This window comes from Bufo gargarizans, unplaced genomic scaffold, assembly GCF_014858855.1.
Source record: "Bufo gargarizans isolate SCDJY-AF-19 unplaced genomic scaffold, ASM1485885v1 original_scaffold_1209_pilon, whole genome shotgun sequence".
NCBI classification, from domain to species: domain Eukaryota; kingdom Metazoa; phylum Chordata; class Amphibia; order Anura; family Bufonidae; genus Bufo; species Bufo gargarizans.
The window spans coordinates 72,328-97,389 of NW_025334274.1; the positions used below are offsets into that span (position 1 = coordinate 72,328).

General features: G+C 46.1%; 2 protein-coding genes across 2 annotated transcripts in view; one reads left to right on the forward strand and one right to left on the reverse strand.

The window, feature by feature from the left end:
* The window catches only part of LOC122923115 (disintegrin and metalloproteinase domain-containing protein 12-like), a gene marked incomplete at its 5' end in the record, with an annotated part of 69,064 nt that extends 53,979 nt beyond the window's left edge, over positions 1 to 15,085 (forward strand). The window contains 2 exons of the mRNA XM_044273841.1: positions 2,768 to 2,895; positions 13,013 to 15,085. Of these exons, the coding sequence (XP_044129776.1) occupies positions 2,768 to 2,895; positions 13,013 to 13,070 (186 nt within the window). The remainder of the gene's footprint in view (positions 1 to 2,767; positions 2,896 to 13,012) is intronic.
* Positions 15,086 to 21,640: 6,555 nt separating this feature from the next.
* Positions 21,641 to 25,062, reverse strand: part of LOC122923114 (fibronectin type 3 and ankyrin repeat domains protein 1-like) — a gene marked incomplete at its 5' end in the record, with an annotated part of 77,418 nt that continues 73,996 nt past the window's right edge. Inside the window, 4 exons of the mRNA XM_044273840.1 lie at positions 21,641 to 22,927; positions 23,016 to 23,060; positions 23,169 to 23,246; positions 24,092 to 24,235. Coding sequence (XP_044129775.1) covers positions 22,883 to 22,927; positions 23,016 to 23,060; positions 23,169 to 23,246; positions 24,092 to 24,235 — 312 coding nt within the window. The remainder of the gene's footprint in view (positions 22,928 to 23,015; positions 23,061 to 23,168; positions 23,247 to 24,091; positions 24,236 to 25,062) is intronic.

The following is a 25,062-nucleotide window of genomic DNA, read 5'->3' on the forward strand; positions in this document are numbered from 1 at the left end:
TGGCAGTGTGCGGTCTCCCATTCCCCCCCCCCCCCATCATTGGTGGCAGCGGAGTTCCGATCGGAGTCCCAGTTTAATCGCTGGGGCTCCGATCGGTAACCATGGCAACCAGGACGCTACTGCAGCCCTGGTTGCCATGGTTACTTAGCAATAGTACAATTGTAGAAGATTCATACTTACCTGCTTGCTGCTGCGATGTCCGGGAGCTCCTCCTACTGGTAAGTGAAAGGTCAGTGCTAAAGAACTGTCACTTACCAGTAGGAGGAGCTCCCGGCCGTTCACAGACATCGCAGCAGCAAGCAGGTAAGTATGAATCTTCTACTGTTGTACTATTGCTAAGTAACCATGGCAACCAGGGCTGCAGTAGCTTCCTGGTTGCCATGGTTACCGATCGGAGCCCCAGCGATTAAACTGGGACTCCGATCGGAACTCCGCTGCCACCAATGATGGGGGGGTGGGGGGGGGAATGGGAGACCGCACACTGCCACCAATGTTACTGCTATAGAGGGGGGGGGCGATGGTGGTTGGCACACTGTGCCACCAATGATTTAATACAATAGAGGGAGGGAGGGGGGGCGATGGTGGGGGCACACTGTGCCAACAACGATTTATTACAATAGAGGGAGGGAGGGGGGGGCGATGGTGGGCGCACACTGTGCCACCAACGATATTCAAACTGGGGAGGGGGGGGGGTCTGCCCCCTGCTGCCTGGCAGCCCTGATCTCTTACAGGGGAATATGATAGTACAATTAACCCCTTTAGGTGCCGCACCTGAAGGGGTTAATTGTGCTATCATATCCCCCTGTAAGAGATCGGGTGCTGCCAGGCAGCAGGGGGCAGTCTTGTACAAAGTTTGCAGTGTATTCTAACTAGAAGCGTCCCCATCACCATGGGAACGCTTCTGTGTTAGAATATACTGTCGGAAATGAGTTTTCACGAAGTGAAAACTTAGATCAGAAAAAGCTTTTATGCAGACGGATCTTCGGATCCGTCTGTATGAAAGCAACCTACGGCCACGGATCACGGACACGGATGCCAATCTTGTGTGCATCCGTGTTCTTTCACGGACCCATTGACTTGAATGGGTCCGTGAACCGTTGTCCGTCAAAAAAATAGGACAGGTCATATTTTTTTGACGGACAGGATACACGGATCACGGCCTCGGCTGCAAAACGGTGCATTTTCCGATTTTTCCACGGACCCATTGAAAGTCAATGGGTCCGCGAAAAAAAACGGAAAACGGCACAACGGCCACGGATGCACACAACGGTCGTGTGCATGAGGCCTTAGACTGATATTTCATGTGCCGGGCTTAGTAAGACGCCAAAAATGTCTTAGGAGGCACAGGCCTCTTAATAAAGGTTTGGCACCTTTGCCAGAAACTGACAATAATTAGGTGCCAAGAGTGCTGTATATAATCCAAAAAGTTGCTGAGTTTTTGTGGAAATGATGCTTGCTCCAAAAAATAGCACCTTTTTGGTGCCAGTTTCTGACCGAACCCCCCTTCAAAACAACTCCCCTTCAAAAATTGTGGATTTGACATGGATTTTGGTGCAGAATTGACTTCCTGTCAATGTGGGATTTTGCACCATTGAAAAAAATCAGCACAGAAACCCACACGGATTAGATCCATTAAAGGGGTTGTCCCTCGAAAAATATTAGTTTTCCAACCAGCACCTGGATCTGAATACTTTTGTAATTACTTGGAATTAAAAATGTATTATAGCTACTGAGTTATTCAGTGAAATCTATCTGTGTAGCGCCACCTGCTGTTTGCTCTTTTTCTAATTTCTCTGTCCTGCTCATGCTCAAGCACATGCTCGGTTCCATCCTTCAACTGCCACCACCAGCAGCAGAAAGGGCATGTCACCCTGAGAAAGGACACTCTCCCTGAGAAAGGACACTGCCCCTGAGAAATGACACTGCCCCTGAGAAATGACACTGCCCCTGAGAAAGGACACCCCCCCTGAGAAAGGACACCCCCCCTGAGAAAGGACACTCCCCCTGAGAAAGGACACTCTCCCTGAGAAAGGACACTCTCCCTGAGAAAGGACACTCTCCCTGAGAAAGGACACTCCCCCTGAGAAAGGACACTCCCCCTGAGAAAGGACACTCCCCCTGAGAAAGGACACTTCCCCTGAGAAAGGACACTCTCCCTGAGAAAGGACACTCCCCCTGAGAAAGGACACTTCCCCTGAGAAAGGACACTTCCCCTGAGAAAGGACACTCTCCCTGAGAAAGGACACTTCCCCTGAGAAAGGACACTCTCCCTGAGAAAGGACACTCTCCCTGAGAAAGGACACTCCCCCTGAGAAAGGACACTCTCCCTGAGAAAGGACACTCCCCCTGAGAAAGGACACTCTCCCTGAGAAAGGACACTCTCCCTGAGAAAGGACACTGCCCCTGAGCTGCCAGTCTGAAATAAATCTGGCATAACAATTGGAGCAAGGAATGGGGAGATCTCTGGACCCATGTGAGGTACAGGGCTGGTTCTAGCTTTGTTAGAAAGAGGTTGTCATGTACTAGATTATGTATCATTTTCATTTTTTACATTATTCATGGGATAACCTCTTTACGTTGATCCGTGGCACATTAACCTGCGCATACATGTCAGCTTGGACACGTGTGAACATACCCTAAGTTTTATGGCGTTTCTATACAAGGCTACTGCAGATTCAGCAGAGATCACATTTTGCTTCTCTTCTTACCATTTCCCACTGAAATATTTATTCAGACGAGAATTTAATGACTCTTATTTTGCTTCCAGGGATCGTACATACCCAGCCCTCCGCAGAAGCCACTGCCGGCAGATCCTTTGAATAAGAATACCCGGTCGGATGGTGCCTCCAGCTCCATGTATGATCAAGGAGCCGTGCCTCAGATCACTCCTGTGAGGTATGCCCTACACACACCGCAGAGGAGCCTCACTGGGACTGCAGGGGTTAAGTCTGGCAGAACGAGAAATTAGGTTTTATTCTCTGCACCTCACTTTTTTTTTTTTTTGCAAAGTTGAGCGCTTCAGGCAGCAGAGGAACTGGACTGTAAATGAGTTGGATCAGAAACAGTTTTGACTTGTAGTTGCCTTTAGCTGTTACAAGGAAGTCTGACATATCATCAGTGACGGCCCCCGATCCCCCCGTCCACCGGGAAGGTGCACGCTCCCAGGTGAAGGGGCAGTTTCCAAATGTCACCATTCAGACTTCCTTTTGCAATCGTGTTTTGTAACAGTGGAAAGAAAATAATAAGAGATTTGTAGTGAATTGATGTCGTGCCACAGGGAGACCGGGGGAACAACATACGGCAGTCTGAGAGAGGCACCGCCATACATAGCAATCCAGTCCTGGAGAAATGGCGGGATTCAAGGAGCCTTCAGTTATCCACATAGACATAGGGCATGCCAGGTACTAAAGCATAGCCTGCAGGGGGGTGCAGAGTGTATGCCCACGCCTGCAAATGGGCAGTGCAGATTAGATAGACAGATAAATGCAATATATAGATATGAGATATCTAGATAGATATTATAGATGCATTATATAGGGATCGCTAGCTAGATGTTAGATATAAAAATATATGCAAATGAGCCTCTAGGAGCAACGGGGGCGTTACTGTTACACCAAGAGGTTCAGCTCTCTCTAGAACTGCTGCGGCCTCTCCAATTTGATTGAACGACAGGACCAGGTATTATGATGTTTTGCTGCCTGACCCTGTCAAAGTGGAGATGGTGCGTCAGTTGCAGAGAGAGCTGAGCCACTAGGTGTAACGGTAACGCCCCCATTGCTCCTAGAGGCCCATTTGTATATATTAAATAATAACTTTTCTCAGCAATGTGGGCACATACAGTATCTCACAAAAGTGAGCACACCCCTCACGTTTTTGTAAATATGTTATTATATCTTTACATGGAACAACACTGAAGATCTGACACGTTGATACAATGTACAGTAGTCGGTGTACGGCTTGTATAACAGTGTACATTGGGTGTGCCCTCAAAATAACTCAACACACAGCCATTAATGTCTAAACCGCGGGCAACAAAAGTGAGTACACCCCTAAGTGATAATGGCCAAATTGTGCCCAATTAGCCATTTTCCCTCCCCGGTGTCATGTACTCGTTAGTGTTATAAGGTCTCAGGTGTGAATGGGGAGCAGGTGGGTTACATTTGGTGTTATCGCTCTCACACCCTCTCATAATGGTCACTGGAAGTTCAACATGGCACAGAACCCTCTGAGGATCTGAAAAAAAGTATTGTTCTCTACATAAAGATGGTCGAGGCTATAAGAAGATCGCCAACACCCTGAAACTGAGCTGCGGCGCGGTGGCCGAGACCATACAGCGGTTTAACAAAACAGGTTGCACTCAGAAGAGGCTTCGCCATGGTCGACCAAAGAAGTTGAGTGCACGTGCTCAGCGTCATATCCAGAGGTTGTGTGAGAGCTGCCAGCATCGCTGCAGAGGTTACAGGGGTGGGGGGGTCAGCCTGTCAGTGCTCAGCGTCATATCCAGAGGTTGTATGAGTACTGCCAGCATCGCTGCAGAGGTTACAGGGGTGGGGGTCAGCCTGTCAGTGCTCTGCGTCATATCCAGAGGTTGTATGAGAGCTGCCAGCATCGCTGCAGAGGTTAATGGGTGGGGGTCAGCCTGTCAGTGCTCTGCGTCATATCCAGAGGTTGTATGAGAGCTGCCAGCATCGCTGCAGAGGTTACAGGGGTGGGGGTCAGCCCGTCAGTGCTCTGCGTCATATCCAGAGGTTGTATGAGAGCTGCCAGCATCGCTGCAGAGGTTAATGGGTGGGGGTCAGCCCGTCAGTGCTCTGCGTCATATCCAGAGGTTGTATGAGAGCTGCCAGCATCGCTGCAGAGGTTAATGGGTGGGGGTCAGCCCGTCAGTGCTCTGCGTCATATCCAGAGGTTGTATGAGAGCTGCCAGCATCGCTGCAGAGGTTACAGGGGTGGGGGTCAGCCTGTCAGTGCTCTGCGTCATATCCAGAGGTGTTGCCAGCATCGCAGCAGAGGTTAATGGGTGGGGGTCAGCCCGTCAGTGCTCAGCGTCATATCCAGAGGTGCTGCCAGCATCGCTGCAGAGGTTACAGGGGTGGGGGGTCAGCCTGTCAGTGCTCAGCGTCATATCCAGAGGTGCTGCCAGCATCGCTGCAGAGGTTACAGGGGTGGGGGGTCAGCCTGTCAGTGCTCTGCGTCATATCCAGAGGTGCTGCCAGCATCGCTGCAGAGGTTACAGGGGTGGGGGTCAGCCTGTCAGTGCTCTGCGTCATATCCAGAGGTGCTGCCAGCATCGCTGCAGAGGTTACAGGGGTGGGGGTCAGCCTGTCAGTGCTCTGCGTCATATCCAGAGGTGTTGCCAGCATCGCTGCAGAGGTTAATGGGTGGGGGTCAGCCTGTCAGTGCTCAGCGTCATATCCAGAGGTGCTGCCAGCATCGCTGCAGAGGTTACAGGGGTGGGGGTCAGCCCGTCAGTGCTCAGACCATACGTCGCACACTGCATCACACTGGTCTGCATGGCTGTTGTCCCAGAAGGAAGCCTCTTCTAAAGATGATGCACAAGAAAGCCCGCAAACAGTTTGCTGAAGACAAGAAGACTAAGGACATGGACTACTGGAACCACGTCATGGGATCTGATGAGACCAAGATAAACTTATTTGGTTCAGATGGTGTCAAACGTGTGTGGCGGTAACCAGGTGAGCAGTACAAAGACAAGTGTGTCCTGCCGACAGTCAAGCATGGTGGTGGGGGTGTCATGGTTTGGGGCTGCATGAGCACTGCCGGCTGTGGGGAGCTACAGTCCATTGAGGGAACCATGAATGCCAACATGTACTGTGACATACTGAAGCAGAGCAGGATCCTCTCCCTTCGGAAACTGAGCCGCAGGGCAATATTCCAACATGATAACCTCAAAAATTACCACTGCCTTGCTAAAGAAACTGAGGGTAAAGGTTCTGGACTGGCCAAGCATGTGTCCAGACCTAAACCCTATTGAGCATCTGTGGGGCATCCTCAAATTGAAGGTGGAGGAACGCAAGGTCTGTAACATCCACCAGCTCCGTGATGTCGTCATGGAGGAGTGGAAGAGGATTCCAGAGGCAAGCTGTGAAGCTCTAGTGGCCTCCATGCACAAGAGGGTTAAGGCAGTGCTGGAAAATAATGGTGGTCACACAAAATATTGACACATTGGGCACAATTTGGCCATTTTCACTTAGGGGGTACCCACTTTCGTTGCCAGCGGTTTAGACATTAATGGCTGTGTACACTGTTATACAAGGTGGACACAGACTGCTTTACATTGTATCAAAGTGTCAGATCTTCAGTGCTGTCCTAGGAAAAGATATAAAAAAAAAAATGTGAGGGGTGTGCTCGCTTTTGTGAGATACTGTATGAACATGGGACCAACACAGATGCCTTCAGCTGCCAAGTGCACATACAACAGGTCAGCCAGTGTCATAGGTACAAAACTGCTGACAGATGCCCTCATGCACATATATTTTTTCTGTGTCTTTTTTTTTTTTTTTTTTTCCACTTCAATGGGGCCACAAAAAGAAAACTGAAATCACTCTGTGTACATGTCCTCATGTCCGCATGGCTGTTCTGCAAAAAAAATAGAACATGTCCTATTATTGTCCACATTACAGACAAGGATAGGACTGTTCTGTTAGGCTAAATGCACACGATCAGGATTGCGTGCGGATTTTCCGTGCGTGGAAAATCCGCACTGTAGGTCATGTACATTGTATTCTATGAGAATGTGAAATTCTCAATGCACACGATGCGGATTTTTTTTTTCCGCGCAGATTTTGACCTGCGGTGCGGATTTTAAAATCCACAGCATGTCAATTTATTTTATTTTTCCTGACCAAATTTTATTCATTCACTTAGTAAAATCCGCATGTGGAAAATCCACACCAATTGATGCGGATTGACCGCACAGATTTCCCTGCGAACACCTGTGGATTTCAGTGCGGATTCTCCGCACATGAATCCTGAACGTGTGCATGTACCCGCATCTCTTCAGGCAGGCTTATCAAGCTACCTAAACTGACTTTTCCCCGACTAAACCTCCCCCCACCAACTCCTCTGGCCTGAACTCGATCCTCTAGTAGTCCCAAACCCGAAGCAGATCGGCCGGCACCGCTCCTGTCAGTTCAATAATGGCTCGAATCCTACTTATCACAATCAATTACCTTATGTGTCACCCCCAATTCCTCATAGATTGTAAGCTCTTGCGAGCAGGGCCCTGACTCCTAGTGTTTCAGTTGTATATTATCCAGTTATTTTAGATTTGTACATGAACCTTATGAATTTGTAAAGCGCTACAGAATATGGTGCCGCTAAATAAATATTATTATATGATGCCCCCCCCCCCCCCCCGTATATCATGCACTAACCCCCTCCGCCCTCCCTCTTCGTGCTCACCAAAAAAAAAGAGAAATGGCCTCCCTCCAGCTGTCTACGATGCAGGCTTCTTCCTGGCCAGGCTGCCTGTGCTTACGGTACAAGCGGTCGCGAAAGCCATTCCAAACTCCTACCCCGGGTCTCTGGTGGCGGTGATGACCCAGCACAGGAGGTTGCGATGATCCTTAGCAGGATCATCGCAACTCAACTCTGGCGCTCGCTGCGCAGACCAGCAACAGTCCACGCCCGCTACCGGTTCATAGCCTGGTGGTTGGGGACCAGCTGCTTTAAGGCCCATAGCATCTGTAAGGTCTGCCTCTTGCAAACACCCATCAACCAGAACACGTCGACAGATAATGTGTGCGCGGAACGCGTATTGTAGTCAACATGATTGACCAGATTTCAGCTCACAGAAGTATATACTGGCAGATCTATTCCGCCATGTCGAGAACTGCAGCGATGATTGCAAGTTTACTGGAAACGAAGACAGAAAACACGTTTCTTCTGCTCATGGACTCTGTGGCCAGAAAAGCGGCGTGCTCCGAGTCCATTCATTAGTGTCCCTCTCATTCAACAAGTGCATTATATTCTTCCTCTACATCAGGGGAATCTCTTAAAAGACTACAAAACAGACTGCGCTAGCTCAGATTCATTGCTTTCTGAGGATCCCGGGGCTGTTAGATTTATTACAGTGCGTGGTCTTTGCACGGTGGAGGCTGTAATACAAACAGCAATCCCACTGCTCGAGCAGAACACCTACAATGAATTAAAGGCGGATTTTTAGTGCAAGTAAAAAATTCATTATCTTTCTGCACAAAAAAAAAACAACTAAAACATGGACAGGAGTACAGAAATGTTTGTTTGCAAAGTGGTAAATGCTTAAAATGTCCCTGGACTTTTAATAAACAGTTGATCTGTCATAGTGACATATCAAAAGGTTCTGATCTGTGGGGGTCCGAGGGCTGAGACCCGCACCAATCGCTAAAATGACGTGAAAGAAGCGCGCGCACAGAGCGCTGTCTCTCCTCACTGCAGGAGACGGCCTAATAGATTTTCAGCAGTGAGGAGCGTCAGGGCTCTGTGTGAGTGCTTCCTTCTGCTCTTTTTAGCAACTGGTGGGGGTCTCGGCACTCAGAACCCCTACCCATCAATATGTCACATCGAAAGTTTTTTCAATTTTCTCTATGGATACAATTGCTAAACTGTATGTCGTAATTAAAGAACTTTGGCCATGCTCACACTCGGGATTCCACACTGCCGATCCACAGCGATTTACAGTACAATACATTTGGATGTGGTCTTCAGAACCCCAGTAGATAAATCTTAAAGGAAACGGATCACAAAGACAAGCCCCTTTCCATATCCTCTTCCAAGGCACATGGACAACCTGGGGGAGGGTTTTTCACTCCGACAGACTTGGCCCACCCATGTATTACACGGTGAACGATGCAGTGGTGGTCAAGGGTAGTGAAGGGGTTCACTTAGGGCAGTGGAGGAGCCAATATTTCATCCCTGGTCTCTGTTTACAGGTTCCAGCATTGTCCTTTGACAGTGTTCATACTTCATTTTTCTGTCCTGCTTTGATCATAGAGGTCAATGTAGGGAAGGAATAGAGAGCTCTGTGCAGCGGTGATTGGACAGACACACAACATTTCGCTCTATGATTGGGCAGAGAGTTTTAGGAGCTCTGGGAGTCTGCATGATAGGGGTAGTGAGGGTTGTGACAGTAAGTAGCGGCCTCGTGTTCCACTTCAGTGTTCCTACAAACACATGGATGAATTCATAGGCCTGAAAAACATGAATTTTGGTGTCTAATGTCCTGATGAGATGACGTTGCCGCAAAATGTCCCCCTTCCAGAACATGCGCTTAGATTGTACCTGCGCGGCGCGCGCCCCAGTAGAAAAACTAATCACTGTACAGAGTTTGTAATACATTTGTGAAAATGGACATGGAGAATGGTAATTGTTATATTTTCCTCCATTTGCAGAGAGGCCGGTTCAGTAATTTTCATAACTGGGAGGACGGGGAAAGTAATTTACTAATAAAGCTTGGTACAGCATGTACATTCATTTTATGGCCTCATAATGTTCTTCACCACCAGCAGACCTGCCAATATTTCCAGATGGTAAATCACCCCCTCAGTCCTACCCAACACAGATCAGACCAGATGATATCCCACCACTTTCAGATCTGCAGACAGCTAGAACAGAGCCGTGACCATGGTACAGTGACTGAAAGTGCAAAGTATTTGCTATACAACATGCATGCGGTACACCAAAGGCAGACCTCCCAAGTGTCCCTCTTTTTGACCCAAGTCCCTCTGTCCCTCTTTGCTCCTTAAATCTCCCTCTTTGTAATCTGGAGGTATAGATTTGCATTATTACATTCACAATATTTACCTATAAAGTGTTTCTCTGTATATTTGAGCCCATTTTGTATATTTTTCTCATTATTTGATGCAGTTGGGATTTTAGAAATTTCTGTATTCAGATTATTTTTGCACCAGAAAACTATTGAAATGTATAGATCTATGTATATGAAAATTGATCTTTCACACAATGAACCATAAGTGTCCCTCTTTAATCGTCCAAAAAATTGGGAGGTATGCCAAAGGTACTACAGCTCAGTGTAGCCGGTGAGATGTACAGTATCCTGCTCCATGCGGCATAATACGGCAAACAATTCAAGTATTGACCCCCCCCCCCCCCCCCCATTTTAGACAGTTGCTGGGGCGTTGCTAAGGTCTCAAAAGATCAAGGGCTCAAGCCCCAGTGCATATGTGCCAAATTCCTGATCAACCCCTTCCCGCCCCAGTACTGATGGTATAATACATTCCGTGCCACCAAACATACAGGAGAAGAGACACCTATGAAAGTAGGGCCCAGTAGATAGTCAAACAATCGCAGGTACAATCTGTTTACTACAAACACTGATGAAACAAAAAAAATAACACACTGCTTCAAAGATTCAATAAATCAGGTTAAAAAACAGGTAAATGTGATTGACGACCAAACCACTTAGAGCTGCCAAAGCTCGGTCACCAGTAAACAAAGCGGGATGTAGAAAAGGAGTACAATAGTCAAAAGTAAAATACATCCTCAGCAGATACAAAATACATAGGTGGCCATATATTAGACGTATTTCCGGCACAGATTGCGGTGCAACGGTGCTTTGTGAAGCAACCTGCGACTTTTTCCTGCTCACACCAGGTCTAAAAAAGTGGGCATGGCCTGCCCGTCTCATTTACACGCGGCGCCTCTACATAACTGCGGCCGATCCACCGCCAGTGCAGGGCTTTATAAGACTGGAGGTACCAACTTTGGGTCTGTATATACTCTATGTATTTTGTACCTGCTGAGGATGTATTTTACTTTATTTGATTGTACTAATTTTACACATCCCGCTTTGTTTACTGGTGACCGTGCTTTGGCAGCTCTAAGTGTTTTGCTTGTCAATCCCATTTACCTGTTTTTCAAACATACAGGAGTATCCAGCACCACATACCTGTTATACCCTGTGATGTCTGATATAGATGCTTTCTTTCCTTATCTTCTCCGTTTGGCCCAGATTGCCATACCGGCTTCTTCCAGCCATGTCTTGTCTCTACAGTTTGCCACATATACATCTTAGACACCTCGCATTTCTATCAACTTCCTCCTCCTGGTGCCCACACAGTGGTATCCTGCTGCTACCCCCAATACCATTCCCACTGTGCTCCCCAGTGCCTCCAGAATGCTGTAATGACGATATAACAGTGCGATATAGATAGTCCCTCATACTAACAGTGCTCCCAAAAGTCCCACCAATAGTAATAGTGCCCGCATTACTAATAGGCCCCCTACAGTAATAATGCTCTCCAAATGCGCCCCCATTAATAGCAGTGTCCTACATATTGTGCCTAAAAATAGAGCCTCCCACAGTACTAACTATAGTCATTATGTCCTATAATGGCCTCGGTTCTGATAAAGCTCTCCAAAGTGCCCCCAGTAGCAATAAGGCCCCCTAATTTGGCCCCCTAAAGTGCTCCTAGTAGTAATATTCCCACTCCATAAGGCCCCTCTATAGTGCCCCCAGTAGTTATAATGCGCCCCTCTATGCTGCCTCCAGTATTTATAATGCACCCTTCTATGATGCCCTCAGTACTTATAATGTCCCCCTGATATATCCCAGTACTTATTATGCACCCATCTCTATTATACTTATAATGCAACCCTCCATATTATAGTTATAATGGGCCGCTGTAGTGCCCACCCCAGTAGTATGTTACGCACCTGAGTCCCAGTCACGCTTGCCTTAGTTGCCCGCATCCCAGTGCAGGCGGTGACAATTAGGTCATCACACAGCTTGAGGCCTGGTCACAATGATGTCATCCCTTCATGACTGCACTCGCAGTGCTGCCTCATAGGCTTTAGGCCTAGTCAGCCTGTGGCCTATGAGAGTGAATGACGGGGGTGGGAACTATTGGCTCCCATGCCTTGCTGTACTATTCACCTGTATTGCCATTATGAGGAGGGCGATGCAGTTTTATCTGCAGTGGCCACCAAGTTCAGGACCCCGGTCAACACAGATGACACAGGACCTCCAGCTTGCATGTTCTTATGCCCTGCCATTGAGAACACCCTCTAGCTACATGGAGCACAAGTGGGTAATGCTGTCACCTGTTGGCAGCACCGACTGCCACAGAAGAAACATACTGTAATGAATCGTTCAAGTCATGATTGGCCTTTATTTCATGGAACCTACAAGGATATGTATCGGAACAAGAAAGGGGGCTGTTTCAATATATTCCTGTGGAGCACTAACACTAAAGGCCTTCATAGGATTATACCTTTAGCAGGCTCCAGTCTACCACCACTAATGAACGGCTTCCCCGATCTCAGCACAGGGAAGCGGTCATGGGCCCGGGAACTCAGCTTTCCCAGGGAAAGCCGCCCCAGCTGCTGTGGTCACAACAGACCATGGCAACTTAGGGATTAAAAGTGTTCGATCAACGCTAATGTCGATCACAGACATTAGCCCTGGTTCTCTGCCATATTTAAAGACCCAACTTTTATTAGAAATTTTTGCATCTTTAATAACGCATTTCTGACCAACGCCATATATGTACGGCGCAGTACATATATGGCGTTGGTCGGAAATGCGTTAATAAAGATGCACAAATTTCTAAAATTCAGTTTTCACTTCCTTATTTTGGGGTATTGATTGCAGACTGATGGGGAAAAACATGTTTGTTTTTTATTTTAGCACAAGGCCACAACACAACTGCCGTGGATCTGGTCGTAAAAAGTCAGATATCCGCCACATGTGGACACAGCCTTATGCTTTGCGTTAAAGGGGCTTTTTGGGCTACTGATACTGATGACCTATCCTCTGATGATCGGTGGGGGGCCCGCTGATCAGCTGTTTGACTAGTCACCGGCTCCTCTCCATGCTGACCAAGCACAGCGCCATACGTTGTATAGCGGCTATGCTTGGTATCGCACTCGTTCACTTCAGATACTGGGGATAGGTCATCAGTAGTAAAATCCCAGACACTTCTTCAAATCCAAGGAAGGTATGGGTTGTAGTTGTCCATAGCTCTAGTTAATGTACTGTTCTGCTTGGTTTCAGACCCGCTCCGAAGGTCCCACCACATCGACCCATCTTTAAGCCGGCCCACCTGAAGTGAGGAGCCAAGGCCTTGTGTGAAGTTTGCACTACGCTCTGACACAAGTTGGAGTCTGTTTACTGAGTCAACTGAACTTTATAAAATTTCCTAAAACTGTAAAAGACGTATCCTACAAAAGGACTGAGCTGTCGCCTTTGGTGCTATGCTGTATGTAGTTGCTCAGGTACTTGTAAATTATTAATTTATGTCGAATATTTAGTACAGTGCAGTGCATTGCACTAGGTATATTTAACCAAAGATGACTTTCCAAAGAAGGGAAATATTTTTCTAACGTCTAGTACACTTGAAATATTTTACCATTTTCTAGTATACTGTATGGAAGGAGGTCTTCATATGTAGGCGTCAATAAGCACGGTCAGAACTGGAGGTTTTGTTTGTAAAATCTGCACTCTTTTACCATTTTTAAGCATTTACAGTGAGCATTTAGTCAATAAAGCATTTGGTAGAGACAAGTATATTGCTGTATGTTACAATGTATCAACGCTATGTCAGTCTGTATTTTATATGCTATAATTCCAGTAGTGGAGCGACACGTTTCACAAGCTGGTGAGGTGCTATGGCAATGATTGTACCTGCAACGTCTGCACTGACTGTAAGCAGAATCTCCTACATCCAGGAGGAAATATCCACTTTTGAATACAATTTAATTTTTTTCAATCCATATAGGTTCAACGTTTTTTATATATCTTTATCCTGGTCGGTGCAGTGTTTTCCTGACACAGAGCTCCAAATCCCCTGCATAGACATAGATGTGATAGATAACATTCTGGCTTCCAGTGGCCACCACTAGAGGGAACACATGAGTATTCTGCATACTAACCATATATAAAACTAAATAAAACAGCATGCAATAAGCTTCCTCTAGTGGCAGACAGCCAGAATGTTGAAATCAGACCTATTTACAAAAAAATGGCTTTTTGCACCCAGCCCAGCCAACAGTAAACAAAGGGGGAAGCTGAACTTTAAGGGTGCCTGTACTCCTTGCAGCTAATCCACTATGACCACCACTAATTTCCATTCTTCATCTGTACATGAAGCTCAGTAGTTGTCATCTAAATGCAGCTCAGCTACAACATCTGTGGGTGCCTGAAGGCTACCTGCACACTTTGCGGATTTTCAAATGGAAAAATGGCAGCGTAATACAGTATCAGCAAAGTGCATTCGATTTTCCAAATCTTATGCACATTTTGCTTTTTTTCGCTCCATGCAATTATGAAAAATCAGCAGCTTGTCAATTCTTTGTGCTCATTTCACCCTTTTCAACGCAAGGGTAAAATGTGCTGCAAAATCCGCACTGAAATTCGTGGGGAATTTCTGCAAGACAGCCAGCACCTGTGTGCAGGTAGCCTAAAGGATCGTTACATTGTTGCAATAAAATGCATCTAAAATAAAATAAAAAAGTTGTTTTGATCAAAAATATCTTTCTTTAGCTCCGATGTATACCTATATGTCTCCATGGTTACAGATTATACATAAACCCGGTGTGCAGTCTCTCTGGAAGTAACACATGACTGAAGAATCAAGGTTTATTTGCAGTCTGTAATTAGGACGTCGCATAGCTCTGCATTGGAGCTGCAAACACATAAGGGTGCAAAGTTATTTTACACTGGAGCCAATAAAAAAATAAAAAAAGACTGCAAAGGTATACATAGTCACAGCCAATTGTTACTATTCTTCATTTGAGGATTTAGAGAACTGAAACGATGACACAAAAAAGGTGCTAAGTAAAATTCGGGTGAATTTGGTGAAGTTTACATTATGCCACCAATAAGTCCACGTCACTAGCCTTCATCTCTATTACAACAGAGATAATGTTTACAAAGGATAACAGACAATGCATCAGTGAATGCACGCTGCGGTCTATCCGATCTCCTCACCACAAGGACTCAAAGTGACACGTAAGTGCCTGGAAGATCTGATATCTGCTGCCTGGGAGTCAAAACTCAACAGCCCCATTCACACTTAAGGCCTCTTTCACACGAACGTGTGCGCTCCATGGCCGTATTGCGGCCCGCGTTTGCGGATCCGCAATACACGGGCACCGTTCCGTGTGCATTCCGCATCATGGATGCGGACCCATTCACTTCAATCTATCCGGAGATGCGGAATGGTGCGGAACAGAACCCTACAGAAGCACTAACATGTGCTGCCTGTTGCCGTATTGCGGACCGCATCACGGATGCGGACCCATTCACTTCAATGGGTCAGCAAATCCGGAGATGTGGAATGGTGCGGATCGGAAACACGGAACGGAACCCTACGGAAGCACTACGGAGTGCTTCCGTGGGGTTTCGTCCCATACTTCTGTTCCGCAAAAAGATAGAACATGTCCTATCTTTTTGCGGTACGGCCGGACCGCAGACCCATTCACTTTAATCTGCTGCAGCTGCCCCACAGTGGGTGTTCGTGCATTGCGGCCCGCAGCATGGCCACCGCACACACGTTTGTGTGCAAGAGGCCTTACAGTGGAATCTTGACATTTTCTGGAGTTTACCCGGAATGCACACATCCGCCATGGACTTTACCCAGACTTTTTCCCCCCAGAGCCCTAGTACTAACTCCGGGTTATGTCCGAGTGAGGGCATGTTTGAAAAAAAGCTGTAAAATGTTCCAGAAAATCACAATGGCCGTGCCTAACGTTCCCGCCGCTTATCTAGGCACCTGGAACATTTCCACTGTAGTGAGAACGCACCTGACAGGAACATCTCTGGGGTGATGGCCTTTCACACATGTAGATAACTCTGGTAAATGTCCGGACCTGATAATCTGGAAATATTCCGGCGTTTAGGTCAGTCCTAAGTATGGTTGTCAAGTTAGACATTGGTCCTGATTAGAGGTTTTCCAGGTCCAAGGTATTGACCGCTTGTCCTAAGGATAGGCCATCAATATCAGATTGGTGGCGGTCAGGCTCTCCTCACCCTGGCGCTCGTGCTGTGGCCTCTTCATTGTTTCTCCTAGTCCGTCTGCCTGCGTTCCACCTTTGTAATAGCGGCGGTTCAGGATATTGCGCCTTGGCCTCGTTTACTAGAACAGGATGAAGTTACAAAACACTTGCGTCCCCACAACTAAGTAGATGGCTGTCCTCTACAATGAAGAGGCCAGCAGCATTCATATAAGCACTGTGACAGGTCAGATGACTTGCTAAGAGTCGGACCTCCACTGCTATGATGTTTCTCTGGATAGGCCTTCCAGAAAACCACTTTATCAGGATCTCAGCTCGTTAGTGTATAGGGTTAGCATAAAGCACGGAGTATCTATCTAAATAGGGAACTGATGTAAGACAACCTGGTGGCAACTATTTTTGCAATGTGTTACATCAGTATCTTCTAAAACCCAGAAGTCTTCTTCCACTTATGTGAATTTGTATTCTAATTTTAAAGGGGTTATCCCATGATTTTTGTAAAAAATAATATCAGACATTATATAGTACATAACAATCTCTCTCAGAAACCTAGAACCAGCCCCGTACCTCACATAGATACAGAGATCTCCCCCATTCATTGCTCTGCTACATTTATTTCAAGTTGGCAGCTCCGGGGGCGTGTCCTGTAACTGCCTCGGTTTGGCAGTAAAAAGGATGGAACTGAGCATGTGTGTCCACCACAGCAAGGTGGACAGAGAGATCAGAAAGACATCAAACAGCAGGTGGCGCTATACAGATAGATTTTTAGTGTAAAACTCACTGGCAATACTACATGTTTAATTATATAACAATATACAAAAGTATTCAGATCCAGGTGTTGGTTTGAAAAATGTAGAATATTTCTCATGGGACAACTGCTTTAATGACTCGTACACACAGCCGCATTAAAGATTTGCGGATCCGTAATACAACACCCATACACTGCTATGGGCTCATACTGTAGCTCAATGTGACCCCTATTTTATGCAGCAAAGGTTCCATAAGAAGGTGATATTTTGGAGATGAACACCACTGATGGCCCATATAGCGGCAAGTGGAGTGCCTGTAGATGTGGGGGATCTAATGGAGGTTAACCACCTCTTCATTGGAAACAGGATATAGAAACTCCTCACCAACGGTACTACTCCCCTCGCCAATGGATACTGCTCCATCTAACACCATTATTTATCCTATAGTTTATCCACAAAGATCAATGTCACTTCAAAAATTACTTCTGTAGCCATGGAATATTTTTCAGCTCGGAAGGGTTTTCTGAGATTTTTATACTGATGACCTATCCTCAGGATAGGAGGGGTCCGACCCACACCGATCAGATACTGATGACCTATCCTCAGGATAGGAGGGGTCCGACCCACACCGATCAGATACTGATGACCTATCCTCAGGATAGGAGGGGTCCGACCCACACCGATCAGATACTGATGACCTAGCCCTTTGAAAGGGCATCTGTCAGCAGTTTTGTACCTATGACACTGGCTGATCTGTTACATGAGCACTTGGCAGCTGAAGGCATCTGTGTTGGTCCCATGTTCATATGTGCCCGCATTGCTGAGAAAAAGGATGTTTAATATATGCAAATGAGCCTCTAGGGGCGTTACCATTACATCTAGAGGCTCTGCTGTTTCTGCAACTGCCGCACCCTCTGCACTTAATTGACAGGACCAGGTGTGATTAAGTTTTTAATTTCACTGGTTCTGTCAAAGTGCAGAGGACACAGCAGTTGCAGAGAGAGCAGAGCCTCTAGGTGTAATGGTAACGCCCCCCTTGCTCCTAGAGGCTCATTTGCATATATTAAAACATCATTTTTCTCAGCAATGCGGGCACATATGAACATGGGACCAACACAGATGCCTTCAGCTGCCAAGCGCGCAAGTAACAGGTCAGCCAGTGTCATAGGTACAAATCTGCTGACAGATGCCCTTTAAGCCTGAAGTCAAGATCTTAAATGGAATCTGTCAGTAGTTTTGATGATGCTAATCTGATGACAGCACTAGGTAGAGGCTGGAAAGAGCAGTAAACATATATTTTGTGTAACTTTTATTATCAAGAGTAGTGTGAATATGAAGTTTTATACTGGCAGATTCTGCTTCTGCAAGGAGGAGCTTCACTAGTAAATCCTCTGTGCATTCAGCTGCTTCACGGCCTCTCCTTTCTGATCTGAGTGACAGCTGTAGAGGTCTCCTGGTTGGATGTTACAGCCGTCACTCACGACAGAAGGGAGGAGCTGTCAAGCTCAGTTTAGATTATCAATCGCTGATTATGGAGCACGTCGTATCTGAGCCATAATTTGCGACTTTTCACTTCTCTCAAAACTTTTCAAAAGTGCCCAGAAAATTGGGTGGGGCTTAGAGGGAGAGTCATGGCCTCCCAAAGCCAAACAGATTTACACTGTCTAATAACAGCTGGCATACATTTGAATTTCTGGACCACAGACTGCCTAGAGATGCGCCAAATTATTAAAAGGTGGCCTTTGCCGCATTCTGAACCAACGGACTTTGTACCAAGACTGGTGTTTGTAAATTTTGTACTGTCACTGTTTGGGCTGTTTCACACGAGCAGATCCCCTGCGTGTCATCCGCAGCGTGAATGAGAGCCAAGCCGCGCACCGGACAGCAGAGAAACGGAGCAATAACATGATTGATAATGCTCCGTGCCTCTCTGTGATCTTTTTACTACAAAATCAGAGTGAGATAAAGATGTCACCGTGATTTTGTAGTAAAAAGATCTCAGAGAGGCACAGAGCGTTATCAATCATGTTATTGCTCCGTGTCTCTGGTGTCCGGAATAGGGCTTGGCTCTCTTTCACGCTGCGAATGACACGCACGGGATCCGCTCGTGTGAAACAGCCCTTAGTATATCTGCTCCAGTGCACTTCACAGTGGAGCTCTGCCTCAGCAGCAGAATCTGGCAGAATAAAACTTCATATTCACACTACTCCTCTTTGTACGATGTGATGTTAAAAGAAGTTTAAAAATGGCCATAGACATGTGTGACCCAGGATACTGTACCTGAATTACCAGCTCAGGACATGACTGCCATTTTATCAGGATGGTCCTTAATACTGAATCCAGGTCCTCAGTGGACCATGAATGAAGCAGTAAGTAATTGAGAGAGTACTTGTAAGTTGGAGAAAGGTCTAAATCAGGCCATATGTGACTAGTGGAACATTTGCAATAAAAACTTGATACACTGAATTCTCTACAGAATACTGGCCTAAAATGGGAATTAGGCTGAGCTGCAATACCCATGGGCAAGAGTGGTGCTCTTTCTGGGGAAAAAAAACCCCTCTTTTTTCTCTCCTACAACCCCTTTAAGTTGACAATGTACTAATCTGCTGACATGAAAGTATTGTTTCTGCTTTGTAAACTTTCAAACCAATAAATATGAACAAACCAATAATATCTCTTCACTGCAATGTTGTAATAAACTAATGCAATTCATAAAATGCTGTGTGAGTGAGGTTTATTTTAACATACTTCGTGTTATAGGGCTTTCCAGGATTTTAATATTAATGGCCTATCAACAGGATACCATCAATATCTGGTCAGCGGGATTCCGACTCCTGGCACCCCCACCAATCAGCTTTTTCAGAGTAGCTCCAGAGCCGAATTGGAACTCGGTGCTACATAGCACCATCCGCCGTGTAGTGGACAGAGCTAGTAACTGCAGCACTGCTGCAAACAGCTTCAATGGGAGCAGTGGTGCAGTAACCAGCTCTGTCCACTACACAATGGATGGAGCTGTTCAGTTCCCGCACCAGAGCTACTCTGAAACGGCTGATCTACAGGGGGCCGGTCACATACTGATAGCCTATCCTCTATGGTAAAAATCAGGTTTTTGTGCTACATTGCCTGAAAAATGAACGGTGGAATCTGATTGATTGCTGTGGGCAACTAAGCCAGTTTTACTTTGCACCAGTTTTGAGAAATCGAACCCAGTGGGGGACATTTATCAATCACGTTACGCCACAATTGTGTCGTAAAAAAGTCGCGCATTATGGCGCACGGCATCTGTGCACCATAATGTGCGACTTTTTGAGCTTCTCAGTATTCGAATGCCCTGCACCACCCACTCAGGTCCTGCACAAAACCATAAAAGCGCTTGTGGCACAATATGATATTGAACCTATCTGCACCACAACAATATTCTCACATACAGTTTCTGGCATCTGTCAGCAGTTTTGTATCTATGACACTGGCTGACCTGTTACATGTGCGCTTGGCAGCTGAAGGCATCTGTGTTGGTCCCATGTTCATATGTGCCCACATTGCTGAGAAAAAGAATGTTTTTAATATATGCAAATGAGCCTCTAGGAGCAACGGGGGCGTTGCCGTTACTCTCTGCACTGTGATTGACAGAGCCAGGTGTGATATTTTCATTGCCTGCCCTGTCAATTGAAGTGGAGAATAAGCAGAAGTTGTAGAGAAAGCAGAGCCTCTAGGTGTAATGACAACGCCCCCGTTGCTCCTAGAGGCTCATTTGCATATATTAATACATCATTTTTCTCAGTAATGAGGACACATATGAACATGGGACCAACACAGACGTCTTCAGCTGCCAAGCGCACATGTAACAGGTCAGCCAGTTTTACCAACTGCTGACAGATGCCCTTTAATAAATTGCAAAACAGCAGCAATCAAAATGCTAATATCAGTTAAAAAGTTTTACATTAAGGCCTCATGCACACCACAGTTGTTTTTCTCGGCCTCCGTTCTGTTTTTTTTTGCGGATAGGATGGGGACCCATTCATTTCAATGAGTCAGCAAAAAATGCTGATAGTTCATCCGTTTGTATTCCGCGCCCGTTGTCCGTGTTTCCCTTCAGCAAAAAAAATAGTGCATGTCCTACTTTTTTCACATTTGCGGACAAGGATAGGCATTTATTACAAGGGATCTGTGGAAAAAAACAGATCCTCCCCACAAAAAACGGACCAGCATCCGTTTTTTTTTGCGGATGCACAATTTGCGGATGCAAAAAACAACTGTCGTGTGCATGAGGCCTAACTAAGGAACGAATAGAACACTTTCCTGGTGACCTCCTTTATGTCTTTTTAGTTGCAGATCTGCTAATTCTCAGGCTGATCTTCTGCCATTCTGCTCTTGGATTGCACAGCACTGTTCACGTGAGCAGGAAGTATCTTGGGCTATCAAATCCACAGCATAAGGCCTCATGCACATAAGGCCGTCGTTTTGATCCGCATCCGAGCCACCGTTTTGGCAGCTCAGATGCGCACCCATTCACTTCAATGGGACCGCAAAAGATGCGGACAGCTCTCTGCTTTGCGGACAAGAATAGGCATTTATATCGAAGGCTGTCCGTGCTGCTCCGCAAATTGCAGAACGCGTACGGACGCCATCCTTGTTTTGCAGATCCGCGATTTGCGGACCGCAAAACCCACCACGGACGTGTGCATGAGGCCTAAATCAGGTAGTCTGAAGAGGAGCCTGGGAACTGGAAGATCTGCAGCTGAAAAAAATAAAATACACCAAGGTGGTGGTCAGGGTCCAATATATTACACAAATATATCATATGATAATAAACAATGGGTGCCAGAATTTGGGTGCAATTTGTGCCAAAAAAAAACAACAACAACTGGTTTACATGCTTCGCAACACATTTATTAATTGTTTTAGGCACATTTCAGACACTTTTTGCGACTTGCCCTACAAGGGTGTGTGGCTTAGTGAAAACGGGCATGGCTTCACTGGAAAGAGGCATGACTGGCATGGTGTCGGACCCCCGCCGATTAGATGTTGATAATCTGTCCAGAGGATAGATCAGTTTAAAAGAACTGCAGAACCCCTTTAAAGCTCCACTAACACTTCCACAAACTCTGCATTATGTACTGTGTTTGTACAGTACATAAGGAATAACACTATTTCTGGCCATTATATCACTTGTATCTGGTATGTTTTAGCGGTTCCCTCTGTGCATAGTGAATGTCTAGTTTGCAGTTCTCTCAGATATGGTGGGTGGAGACTAGCTGCTATCCACTGCACACAGAAAGTAGAGAAGAATCAGCTTCCTAATCTTCTGTTGTGTACTCATAATCAGCCCTGAGATCATGGAGGACATTACAAAGAGGTACTGACCTGTACGGTGGTCAATAAAGAAAGTTTATATCTCAGCTCATGAAGCTCCAGGAGTCTGCTAGTCTGTGTGTGCTCCTGCTCACTCCCCTCCCTTCCCATCTCCATAGACTTGCACTGACATGTCTAATACAAGCCTCCTGTGGAGCTGTTCCGTCTTGGACGGTATTAAGGTATTTTTCAACGTAAAAAGCAATTAGCAAGGGGGGGGGGGTAAACAGCTCATAACACGAGATCTAGACATTTCTCACTGATCAGACATATTACAAAGTTTGCTGTGGTCACTTGTTCTAATGATTCATGCAAAGTGGTGTGACAAGTTAGTGAAAATGATTATTTAAATGATGCACCTTGTGCCAAAAGTTGTGCCACAATCTTGGCACATTTTTTTAAGTAGCCTAAGCCAACCAATACAATTGACAGAGCCAGGCAAGATGACGATGCAGGAACCTGACCCTGTCAAGCAACAGCTATTATTTGGGAATAGCACTGTATCAGTTTTGCCTGGAGTGTTCCTTTAAATGATACTAGATGCGGCGTTTTAAACAAAGGGAATATCCTGCACCCACCTGAAGCTAGGGCGAGTCTGGACCATTATGCCATGCGATTACAACTTTCCAACTATAAAAACGTACAAGACCATTTCTGTTTTCCAGAAAAGGAATGTGAGGAGAAGCGGCAGGGTGCGGGTATACCCTTGAACAACTGCCGCTCTTTAATGTATTGTCATAGCAGAGGGCTCCATATGTCGGCTGTCAGCATAATCAAAAGAGGGTTTATATGTAGATGCAAAGCGTCTCCTAAAGAATCTCCTTCTTCATGTCTTCTAATATCACCACCATATTCTGTCAGGAAGATGAAAGCACGGGGGTGAAGAAAGAGAGTCTTTTCAACATATGATTCATTCTGCAGCGCAAACCATCATCTCCTTACCTGTCTGTTGAAAGCTTTAGCCATTTCTGAGATGCCTATTCCGTACTGCGGGAAAAAAAAAAAAAAAAAGAGAAAGAAGAGAGAACCTTATCTTAACCTTTCAGTCTGATAGCTGCCGCGCGGAATACAATTTCTTCTGGCGATTTTCAATACCTCATTTGTGATGCTGCCGTCTGCACCTTTTTCTATTAGTAAACGGACCAGGCGCTCATGGTTATTTAATGCTGCAACCTAAAGAGAAAAAAAATATATAAAATGTGTAAAATGAGGACTTCGTGAACTTAATGCAGCAAACAACTGGGCGACGGTACATGTTCTACTGGAAAACCTCACAACAGTCCAGGGAGCTCACAATTTCCAAGTTCTAGACACTCAGATATCTGCTAAGAGCCCTCTGTCCGAGAGGAACTCCTGACATATACCGCCCATGGAAGGCTGTGATGTACAGGTATATAGCGTAATATGTAGGCTGCAATTAGGCACGCATAGTAAAATAAAAAACACCTTATATCACGTGCTATACATTTGTGTACCATGCTGGTGCATTGCGGCTGAGTGTATGCCAAAAGGACATACATCAATAGGGGCTTAGGAATATGTTGAGGAGCTTTTACAAAGATGCCTGCCATTCTGAGTATATACAGGGAGCTTTCCAAAACGAGTCTGCCAAATGTAGGGGCCGAAACGAGATGTGACGAGGAAGATTATGCAAATATTATGTAATTTAGACAATTATATAATGCAACCAATTATATCGAAAAATGATATAGAAAGATATGTACAGTATACTCTAAACCCAGCTACTGAGAATGCCAGGACAGTGGGGCTGCCATTTACCTCCTGAGTTCTGCACAGATAAGATTGACGTACAATTAAATGTCACCTTGCCGGTGACATTCCTGTGTCTTCCATCGCCTCCGCCTCTGTCAGTGCTAGTCCGTATACTATTCAGCATGTTTTTTTTCCGATTATCTGACCTTATTATATCAGAACCAGCGAGCAGATACGGTACAGGGACACCTCCGACATCTTTATATTGCATATACTGTAGTTTTAAATGACAGCTCAGTCCATACCATCAGGGGGGTCTTCCCATCCTTGTCCTTTACATTGACGTCTGCTCCGGCAGCAATTAAACGCTGAGCAACGTCCGGGTTTCCAGTCACTGCCGAAACGCGCATTAGTGGAGTCCATCGTGAACAGGAATCTTTAACATCAACCTAAAGGAAATCAATCAGCCAAATGATGAAAGGTCCAGGAGGCTCCACACAGATCTACACATTGCTAGTCAAAGAATCTACATGAAGTCCCAAGCATATGACTATACCATGGATCCATACAGCTTCCGAGTTTTAAGAAGCCTTAAAGGGGTTTTCTGAGATTTTTTAACTGATGACCTACCCTCTGCATAGTTCATCAGTATCTGATTGGTGGGGGTCCGGCACCCAGGACCCCTGCCGATCAGCTGTCTGAGAAGACACTGCCTCTCCCAGTAGCGCCGCAACCTTCTCTCAGCTCACCAAGCGCAGCGCTGTACATTGTATAGCGGCAGTGTTTGGTATCGCAGGTAAGCCCCATTCACTTCAATGGGGCTGAGCTATGAATAGGTCATGTGACCGATAAACATGACATCATAAGACGTAGAATAATCTGCGAGAAGGCTATGGCACTACTGGAACGCTGGTCAGAGAACTGATCAGTGGCGGTCCTGGGTTTCAGACCACCAATGAGATACTGATGACCTAAAATCTCAGAAAGCCCCTTTGATATGGCACCCACAGACCTCCAAATGCCTCTGGTTTTATCAGGAGGCATGCAGATCTTTTTTGGCTCACTCCATTGAATATTGTATTATGGAGCTATCCACCCCTGCAATCACTGCAGCATTTTATTTCCACCCTGGCAGCCCCCCTGATGCTCGCATCGGAGCCTCTTATGCTCCGATGTGCTCCCTCGCGCAGGGCACGGGCTCTTTTGTTTTCAATAACACACTGCTGGGCGGAGGCTTCTGCCCGGCAGTGTGCTCGGTGATGTCACCGGCTCTCAT